We start from the raw sequence: 10795 nt of genomic DNA, 5'->3' as shown, positions 1-10795 counted from the left end.
TCTCACATCCCTTCAGCATCCTGTTCTGTATCCGTTTCTGTCCTGCTCCCCATCTCCCCGCCCGCCCGCCCACCTGCTGTATTTAAATGCAGACATTGGAGGAAAAAGTCTTGATTTTCATGTATTTCTCTCTCTTCTTATTCCGGGAAGGAAGGGTGTAAGGTAGTTTGCAAGAATCCCTTCAGGATGTCACACACCTGAGGGGAGTTTGTGATGGAGGGAGGGGAGGGGGGGAGGATGGAGCCCTGGTGACCCCACACAGCAAGGTCCCTCCCTGCCCCCCCTCCGCCCCCGCCTGCCCCAGGGGACTCCTGACCTGTGGGTGGAACTTGCAGGCAGGTGCCCAGCGCCCTCCAGCCAGGGACTGTGGCCCTCAGTCCCTCCTCCTTCCCCCCCACGAGCCTGGCTCAGAGGGAGCTGGACTCCATTTCACTGCCTCTCCCCACCCCCACCCCATATGCCTGCCCTCCTGCTCTTTGGAAAGAAAAAAAAAGCCATCGATTTGTTGGCGAATGGGCTGAGGTTTTTGCGAAACCAGAGCGAATGACAGCATTTGTTTGTGTTTAAATGCTGCCCAGTAATGTTCCCCGAGGCGCTGGGAAGGAGACTTTTAAGAGTGGAGCCAGCGTCGCACTTGCTGCTGGAGCCTCGTCCACGAGAGCGACACCCAGGCACCCGGCGGGACTGGGGACACGTGGGGGGCTTTCCCCTGTCGGGTGCCCTGAGCGAGCAGGGGCTGCCCTCTCAGCAGGCATGGCGCTCCCACGTGGTCCCGAGCTGAAGGGCGCCCTGGACACGGCTTTCCCACGGGGTTTCTGTAACGGGGACCTGAGGCCTGGTCCCCTGAGCTGAGGCTCAGCTCACGGAAGTGACAGGCAGGAGTGAGGGGGCTGTGCTCACCAGTTCGTACAGGAGACGGCGGGGTGGCCGGTTCAGGGCTTGCCGTGCATTTCATTCGGTTTATCCGGTTTATCGTGGGGAATAGTAAGTGGTGTGACTGCGCGGTGCAGCTGCGTGAGGAGGTGTGCGGGGCGCACGCTGACATCCCTCCCACACCGTGTGCACGCGGGCATCGCACTGACTTCCTGTGTCCGAGGGTGGAGGCCGGGAAGCTCGCAGGCTCTGCCTTTCTCCGCGTGCGATGAGTGAGATGAAGGAGCCACGGCCCTGGATGAGCCCGAGCCCTTTGCTTTCCCTCGGGAACCTGGGCTCCCAGCCGGCGCCGAGCAGGAGAGCAGCAGCTGGAGGCGGCTTTCCTTGTTGGGGTGTCAGCGTGCGGGAGACGGGGCTACACAGTGAAGGTCCAGTGTCCCCGGGGCCTGAGGTCTCCGGGGTGACCTGGCCGCCGGCTCTGGCCCGTGTTCCTCTCCTTACACCACCAGTGGCCTTTAAAAACATTCAATAGGGTCCTTTCTGCCCACAGTCCCCCAGGGGCTGCCCACCGCCCTCAGCCTGGACGCCGGGCCCTGGAAATGGCCTGCAGAGCCTCCACCCCGGCCCGAGCCTCCCCCCACCCCCCACCTCCCACAGCCCTGACCCTTGCTCCCTCCGCAGCAGCCACCCTGCCTCTCTTCCTCCCTTTGCAGGTGGCTGGGGCATGGGGGCCTTTGCATTTGCCTTTTTTGCCTGGAATCCTGGAACTTCCGATCCCTTGGGTTTGCTCAGGTGTCACTATAACAGGGAAGCCCTTTTTTATTTATTTTATTTTTTATTAATTTTTGGGGGGAGAGAGAGAGAGAGATAGATAGGCTTTCTCTGTGTGTCTCCCACTGGGGGTCCAGCCTGCAGCTGAGCCGGTGCCCTGACCAGAGCCGACCCAGCAGCCTTTCGGTGCTTGGATGACACCCAGGAACCGAGCCGTGCTCCAGGGCGGGGGAGCTTTCCCGACCAGCGTAGGAGACCACCCTCTGTAGTGATTCCCCACGGCACGCAGTGTCCCCGGCTCCTAGAAGCCCGTCTCCCTTCCTGGATCGGAAGCTCTGTGGCAGCATCGCCTTTGTTCCGTTCACTGTGATATTAAACCAGAGGCCCGGTGCACGACATTCGTGCTCGGGTGGGGTCCCTAGGCCTGGCCAGCGATCAGGGCGATCAGGGCCTTCTGGCTGCCGGCTGCCGGCTGGGGCCTTCCTCCCTTCGTTCTGCACCACCCCCTGGTGGTCAGCGCATGTCATAGCGAGCAATCGAAGTCCCGGTCTCCCCGTCAAACTCCAGAGGGGACACTGCATCGTAGCCTTTTATATATATAGGTTGTTCTGCATGTCTCTAATACCTGAAAGAGCACCTGGTGTGCCTAGGCCAGCATGGGTTTGTTGAATGAATGGATGGATGAGTGGACGAACAAAAATGCTGGCATCAGGCCCAACCAGCGTGGCTCAGTGGCTGAGCTTCGACCTATGAACCAGGAGGTCATGGTTCGATTCTCGGTCAGGGCACATGCCCAATTTGCAGGCTTGATCGCCAGTGTGGGGCATGCAGGAGGAAGCCAATCAATGATTCTCTCTCATCACTGATGTTTCTCTCTCCCTCTCCCTTCCTCTCTGAAATCAATAAAAATATATTTTAAAAAATGCTGGCATCAGGATCCCTTTCACTGATGTAACCTGTTGTGAAATTCTTCTTGGAATTCAGCAGGCGATATATGCAAGGTGAAGAAACGTTAGGTAGAAGTATTTGTGGCAGAGGTTATAAATATATATAAATTTTGGATTTTTAATATTAGCTGATTTCAGTGTTTGTCTTATGCTGACCGTAGCCGACTGATGGATGCCAACACCAGAGTCCAGTGACTGGGTTCTCTCCAGGAAATTCTGTCGCCGTGTGCACCGACAACCCTCTTACGGCCTCGCAGGCATTAGCGTGTCTTTAAATAGCTGCGGCTGAGCTGCGGCTCTTCTTTGCCTCTGTATGGTGTTCTCATTCTCAGGACGTGGTATGTGGAAAAGGAAAGGACTTTTCTCAGGAAAAATCTAGAAAATGATGAAGACACATGCAGTGAGTGGTGTGTGCTGAGCAGATAGCAGAGAAACTAGCCATGGGCCTTGGTTCGTGCTCTCTGGGTTTTATGATTCAGAGACTGAACGTCTCTCTGTTTGCGAGAAAGGAGAATGAGGGTTAAAAAGGGGTGAGTGTGTCCCGGCCAATGCGGCCCCTCGTTTGGCATCGTCCTGTGTGCCGAAAGGTCACTGGTTCGGTTCCCAGTTGGGGCGCGTATGCGAGGCAGTGAATGGATGTTTCTCTCTCACATCGATGTGTCTCCTTCCCTCCCTCCCACTCCCTTCCTCTCTCTCTGAAATCAATGCAGTTGGGTGAGGATTAAAATAAAATAAAAAAGCAAAAAGTAAAAGTTGAATATGAGATTTAGAAAAATCAGGATTTAAAAACAGTAAATTTACATGTTCTCATCTATACTAATAAAAGGGCAATATGCTAATTAGACCATATGGGAAAGCGTATTTTTATGGTATAAACGTGTTTTGATTGTACATTTCACCGATACATATTTTTATGTTGGAAAATGTCAAAAATACAGGAAGCAAATAAAATAGTATCTAAAAGGAGATTAACCAGAGAACTTGTATGCATAGATGCATAACCATGGACACAGCCAATAGTGGGATGGAGGCCTGGGGAGGGGACGGGAGTGGGGTGGAGGAGGCAATGGGGGGGTAAAGGGGACATCTTTCAACAATGAAGATAAATAAATAAAAAACCCATACGCATCACAGCCTGGATGAAGATCACCTTCAGCTGTGAATTCTGTGCCCACACCTCCCCCCATCCCCCCATCGCGGGTTCTTCTTTCCCTTTGAGGTAAAATACACGGACATGTGCACCCCTCGGCGTGCTGTCTGACCGATGGGTGTCCGCCCGTGGCCACCCCCCATGGAGACACGGAGCCTGCACATCCCCTCGCCGTCCCGCGGGGCCCCTTCCCAGGCAGGGCCTCCCCGTTCCCAGGGCCCACCCCTCCCACGGTTTTCCCGATAGGTGAGCGTTGAATTTCCGCTCCTCCCGTGGAGTCACGAAGCACGGACTCTGCGTGTGTGTAGCTTCTTCCGCCCAGTCTGCTTTCCGTGGGTCCCCCTGCTGTGGCTTGTCCAGTAGTTTTTCTTTTTCCTGCTGAATCGTATTTCATTATAGGAATGACCACGCTTGGTTGGTCACGGCTTCTGGGGATGGATATGTGGGTTGCTTCCTGTTTTAGTGTTTGTACCTGGAGCTGCTGCATTCTTGTACAGATCTTTGTGTTGACATATCTTCTTAAAAAAAATATATATATATATACATATATATTATTGATTTCAGAGAGGAAGAGAGAGGGAGAGAGAGATAGAAACATCAATGATGAGAGAGAATCATTGATGGGCTGCCTCCTGCACGCCCCACACTGGGGATCGAGTCTGCAACCTGGGCATGTGACCTGACTAGACTCAAACCCTGACCTCCTGGTTCATGGGTGGATGCTCAACCACTGAGCCACATGGGCTGGGCTGCACACATGTTCTCGAGTGCAATTGGAGGCGATTTCGGAGGAGCGGAATTGTTGGGCCAAGTGTCACACCTTTGAAGTTAAAATTTTTTTTTCATATTCTAAATACCTGAAACCTACCTCACCAAATTTAGTTTCAAATAATGATTTTTGATATATATTATTACTGCCTACTTTTAATGGAATTCAAATAATTTGATTTACACAAACCTGATTGAAATCTCCCATCCATGAAAGCGTTTATTTGCTTTCTTGCTGTTGTTGTTGAAGGAATTTGAGAATCAATAGGAGAAGTGGGGTTAGAGATCGATTGTCCTATCTGACGTGGTCGTGTTGTAAAGGCCCTTCCCAGACAGGGTGGTTATGATTTCTTTCCGGGGTTTTCATAACCAAAGGGACCTGTTTCTTGGTGTTGCTCACAGGGTGACAGACAGACAGACAGACACACACACACACACACACACACACACACCACCGTGTGGACTTCTGGTCCCGCGTGTTTGAGTGGCGGGTTCTCCGTGTGCTCAGTGTGACTGAACAGAAACTAACAGATGCTTTCCTGACACAAGCTCTTCCCCCACAGCAGCAGACGTGGGATGCTCACTCGCCGCTGTCTGACTGGGTTCACTGCAGGACTGTCGTCGTCCATCCTCTTGGCTGAGTGTAACGTGTCTTAACATTTCCTTTGTCCACACCGTCTGAGGGGGGAGATGGATATCAGCTTTTCCGTCTGCTGTTGGTAAAAAGTGTGCTTTGGCCCGGCCGGCTGGCTCAGGGGTTGAGATTTGAACTACGAACCAGGAGGTCACGGTTCGATTCCTGGTCAGGGCACAGGCCCGGGTTGCAGGCTCCATCCCCAGTGTGGGGCATGCAGGAGGCAGCTGGTCCGCGATTCTCTCTCATCATTGATGTTTCTCTCTCCCTCTCCCTCTCCCTTCCTCTCTGACATCAATACAAATATGTGTTTAAAGTGGGCTTTGCAGTATTCACCTGGGAAATGGTGACTGGAAGTGCTGGGATGAGGAGCATCGTCAGCGTCAGGAAGGAGCTCCTGGCTGCTTGGGAGGGTCTGTTTGGAGGCATTAACGGGCCTTTAGTGGAAGCGGAGTCTGTGGGTCCACGACAGCAGGTTCTGGGCCCACGGGCGTTTTCTTTGGTGACGGGGGTCCGGGGAGCAGGCAGTTCTTCAGTACCTGCCGACCGTGTCTGAGCACAAGGTCCGCTCACCTGGGCCTGAGGGAGTGCGGGGTTCCGAGTGTGTGCAGGTGGGCGAGGGTGCGAGGAAACGGTGCCCTCCCCGACCTGACCTGCAGGGGCTGCCTGGAGGCTGGCGGCTGGCCCCTGAGCGAGGGGGGGGGGTGCTGCGCGGCCTCCTGTGGGTTCTGTGTCTTTCCCAGGAGCGAAGACTTCATGTTCACCTCATTTACACGCGAGCGAGAGCGAAGGCCCCGCTCCCTGTGCTTTCTCCTCCAGGACGTTTCTAGAGCAGAGCAATTTGGAGAATAATTGAAGATTCAACATGGGCCGGTGTTAGCAGTTCTTATACTTAGTTTTTTTCCAGTAAAGAAATATTATTCCTAAACTGTATCGTTTCAGTTCACTTGTTAGCTTTGCTGGAAGTTAGAGCCTTTAGAAACCTGAGCCGATAGCAGGTTACGTGTGTGGCCCTGCCCGCCGGCTGGCCTTCGCTGACAGCGGGAAGCCGGGAGAGACGCCCGGCCTCCACCCCGGGCTCCCGCTCTGAGCCCTGGCTTATCTCTGGGGTGAGTGCCCCAGGGATGTTTTATTTTATTGTATTTATTTAAAAATATATTTTTTATTGATTTCAGAGAAAAAGGGAGAGGGAGAGAGGAACATCAATGATGAGAGAGAATCATGGATCGGCTGCCTCCTGCACACCCCACACTGGGGATCGAGCCTGCAACCCTGGCATGTGCCCTTGACCGGAATCGAACCTGGGACCCTTCAGTCTGCAGGCCGCTGCTCTATCCACCGAGCAACACCAGCCAGAGCTGTTTTTGTGTTTTCTTCGCGTGTGAGGTGTTCCTGCTACTGTGCACGTGTGATGTGAAATCGGCAAGCGTGGCGTGAGCATGACCTCTCCTGCCAGGCCAGCCCCTGAACGGACTGGTGGCCTGGTGGGCGCCTGGGTCAGTCCCTCCAGCCTTCGGCTCTTTCACGGCGTCTGCAGAATGGCCCTCGAGGCACAGCCAGTGTCTGTTGATGCACCGGGGCCTTTGCCTGGGGTCATGTTCAGGTTTCCTGATGTCTGACCTGGGGGTACCTGACACCTGAAGGACCCTCTGTTCAGAGCTGTTGGCGGCCGAGCTGGGAACTCTGCACCTGGCTCACTGGTCCCTGAGGACGGGCTGCGGACGGAGATGAAGCCAATAACTGTCATGAGCGCTCGTGACTGTGAGGCAGCCGGACCCCAGCCAGGCCTGAGGACAAACCGCAGGCACCTCAGCAGGTGAGGCCTCCCTGGTGGTTCCTAACTTCCAAGGAGGCTTGTGAACACCTGTGCCCCACCCCCCCACCTGCTGAATGAAGCCAGGCTGCACCTTGGGTCCCTAAACGGTTTTGGGGTCAAAAGAGAACTTTCAGGTGACAGCAGCTGAAATCTGCCTTTTAATTGTTACTTTCATCACCAGGACTGCGCCAGGCTTTCGGGATTAATGGTCTCATCTCTCCACTCGGTGAAACCATATTTCCCGGCCCTTTTAAAAAATGTATTTTTATTGATTTCAGAGAGGAAGAGAGAGAGAGAGAAACATCAGTGATGAGAGAGAATCGCTGATCTGCTGCCTCCTACACGCCCCACACTGGGGATCAAACCCACAACCTGGGCCTGTGCCCTGACCAAGAACCGAACCGGGACCTCCTGGTTCATAGGTTGATGCTCAACCACTGAGCCACACCAGCCGGGCCATTTATTTTTTTTAAAACAAAACTCGATCACCGATGGCAGAGAACACCCGAGTGGACAAGGCAAGGAGACCACAGGTGGTAACGGTGTGTGTTCGAGGGGCGTGTAGGGTGCTGTGTGAACACGGCTGTGGAAGGAGCCATGATGTGAATATGCCCACGTGCAGTTCTCACCCCTGAGCACTGTGAGCCTCGTTTTCTCTCCCTTTTCTGCTTTTTTGCTTCTTTCCCTGCCTGCCTCTATTTTTGTCTCCCATTAGCACTTGGCTCTCTCACTTCCTGGGCCAGGACATGGTCTCCTGCCTCTCACCCCCCCCCCCCCCCGCCCCTCTCACCTCCTTTCCTGCCACTTCACAGTGAATTCAGAGCCCTTACCCCAAACAGGACCCCTTTTCTCCTCAAAGCACTGCCCCAGGGCCTCTGACTTTTAAAAACAAGTTTTAAATCTACAAGGCAACCAAGGCACTTAATTAACCATCCTCAGTAATTACCAAGGAGCAGTTCTCTTTGCCCTAAAAAGGGGGCAGTCAGACACTTGTAGGCACTTTAAAAGCTGGGTGACTCCTGGGTGAGGCTGGAGAGGGAAGGCCTGGGGGATGAGGGGCCTTGGGGTGCGGAGGGAGGCGGGGCTCACGTGTGGTCGTCGGGTGGAGCCCTGGTCTCTTCTGTTACTCACACGTGCTGTTCTGTGGCTGACATCTTACCAGGAAGGGCCCTAGGCTGTGTGGTTTGGTGGCTAGAGCATGGGCTTGGGGTTCGGGCAATGGGTCTAAAATCTGCCCTGTCTCTTCTTTACTTTATTTATTTATTTATTTATTTATTTATTTTTAAAAATACATTTTATTGATTTTCTACAGAGAGGAAGGGAGAGAGATAGAGAGTCAGAAACATCAATGAGAGAGAAACATCGATCAGCTGCCTCCTGCACATCTCCCTACTGGGGATGTGCCCACAACCTAGGTACATGCCCCTGACCGGAATCGAACCTGGGACTCTTCAGTCTGCAGGCCTACGCTCCATCCGCTGAGCCAAACCGGTTATGGCCTCTTCTTTATTTTAAAGAAAATATATATTTTTATTGATCTCAGGGAGGGAGAGGGAGAGAGAGAGAGCAACATCCATGATGAGAGGGAGTCATTGATCAGCTGCCTCCTGCACAGCCCCTACTGGGGACCGAGCTGCAACCCGGGCCTGTGCTCTGACCGGGAATTGAACTGTGACCTCCTGGTTCAGAGACCAACACTCAGTCACTGAGCCAGGCGGCCGGGCCCCCGTCTCTTCCTGTGTGAGCTGTGGGCGTGCCCATGAGACTTGCTCTGAGAGAGAGGAGACTCCCGTGCCAAATCGGCAAGTAATGGGGGTGATGTTTGTGAAACATCTAGAACTCACCAGCTCCATCGCTGTTACCGTCAGAGACCACATGTAGGAAATAAATATTTCAGAAGCTCAGCATTCTGTCTGGACGTATCGTCCGTACCAGGTTAGTCAGGGTCGAGTGTAGACATAGGAGGTGACACCCAGTGTTACAACTTTCTGGTCAAGGAGGCGGGGCTTGTTTTCACTGTTCCATTGTGTTTCCTGTCGTTGACTGTAAAAGTACATAGAAACCTCTAGTAAGACGTATGAAGGCATCTTCTGGAGTAAAATTAGTATTTCTTTTAAAACAACCTAGAGCCGTGGTCGGCAAACCGCGGCTCCCAAGCCACATGCGGCTCTTTGGCCCCTTGAGTGTGGCTCTTCCACAAAATACCACGTGTGGGCGCGCACGTACAGTGCGATTGAAACTTCGTGGCCCATGCGCAGAAGTCGGTATTTTGTGGAAGAGCCGGTATTTTGTGGAAGAGCCACACTGAAGGGGCCAAAGAGCCGCATGTGGCTCGCGAGCCGCGGTTTGCCAACCACTGACCTAGAGTCAGCATTGTCCGTGGAACGTTATCTAAGCAAGGGGCAGGTCCCGTGGCCGGGGCTGCAGGTCTCTCATCGCATCAGCCCTTTTGTTTTGCTGAGAAGACAGACGGCTCTTACAAGAGACTGAACTGAAACAGTTTTTCTTCTTGTTTTGTGTCCAGGAAACCTGAACACGGACCAGAACATTCTCAGCATATGAATAAGCCGGCGAAGGCTGGCGGGCCCCTGGGGAGCTGTACTGGGAGGACAGGGTTTCTTCTCTCTGGAAAGGACAGGCTGCTGGCAGCTCTCCCCTCTGCTGGCCGTGCGTCCTGCTGACGCGTGTTTGTCCGTTCAAATGGCGTCTTCAGCAAGCACTCTTTTTAGGAAAGAATTCTGCTGCAAAGCAGGTGAAATCCTGTTTATTTTTACTTCCGAGAGGAGTGAATGGTTTCTCTGTAGTGCTGCGGTCACTCACCCCTAATGGAGGCCAATGATTGATTAGCGTATCGATCAGGTCTAGGGAACTGTGTTCCGTGGAAATCCAGGCCTTTGGATTTTCCAGTTGGTCTGGCCCGTTGCCTCCAACCAGCTTCAGATTTTCTAATGTGACGGCATTTACAGCTAAAGTAACACGTGACGGAGCTTTGATGGAAAGATGGGGTGAAAGAACGGAATGGAACAGAGGAGAGATTTCCACTTGGATTTCTCTCAGGAGGAGGCAGGAGAGAGTCGGGAATTATGGGGCCACACGGACCCATCAGGAGCTGACGGAAAGTTTCTCATGATGTAGTTTCCGTCCAAATTAAAGTTAAAGGACAGACAGACAGGAAGGTGTGGAGATGGGGCGGAAACACGTCGCAGCACATGGTGGGAATGATCTCCGGGCCTGGGACTGACCGTGACCGGGAGCAAAGGGCTCAGCCGGCTTCCCGGCCTTTTCCGTGTTGTGCTGCGGGCGGGGTGGGGGGTGGAGGGGTAGCCTGGCCTGGACTTGGGCCGGGACCACTGACAGCTCCTGAGTGGGGTCCGGGGCGGGTGTTCGCCTCTGGATCGGTCAGTGGCCCTGATGGGCATGGGTGGCCAAGGCGGAGAAGGCAGCTGTGTCCACAGGGGCGGCCGCGTGACTGTGACCTCTGACCTCTGTCATGAGCCGGGGCCTTCGGGCTCCGCAGCAGAGGAGGAGTCGGGGCTGCGCTTGGGCGGAGGCGGCTTAGTCTGTGCGGCCACTCAGTGCCCCGCAGCGTCCTGAGGGCGAGGCTGGGAGACGCTCACTCATCAGCGAGGGGCACGTGCCGTGCACGCATCGGTGTCAGTCCTTCTGAGCCGTAATAGACGTACGTACACGTTATACTGACCTTTCTGGGATTTTATCTTATTTTCTTCACTCAGCGTCATGCTGGGGAACTTTCCTCGTTGATACACTCACGTCTCAGTAACAGACACGCCAGACGGGGGCAGTCGGGGTCTCCAGGGTTTGCCGTTATGCCGTGT

General features: G+C 53.9%; 1 protein-coding gene across 1 annotated transcript in view; it reads left to right on the top strand.

Moving 5' to 3' along the window:
- The first annotated feature begins 6582 nt into the window (after positions 1–6582).
- The window catches only part of FAM171B (family with sequence similarity 171 member B), an 18265-nt gene continuing 14052 nt past the window's right edge, over positions 6583–10795 (top strand). The window contains 2 exon segments of the mRNA XM_023762119.1: positions 6583–6639; positions 6787–6959. Of these exon segments, the coding sequence (XP_023617887.1) occupies positions 6583–6639; positions 6787–6959 (230 nt within the window).

The sequence above is a fragment of the Myotis lucifugus genome, unplaced genomic scaffold, assembly GCF_000147115.1.
Source record: "Myotis lucifugus unplaced genomic scaffold, Myoluc2.0 scaffold_234, whole genome shotgun sequence".
Classification (NCBI taxonomy): Eukaryota; Metazoa; Chordata; class Mammalia; order Chiroptera; family Vespertilionidae; genus Myotis; species Myotis lucifugus.
This window is presented reverse-complemented; position numbering and strand designations above follow the sequence as displayed.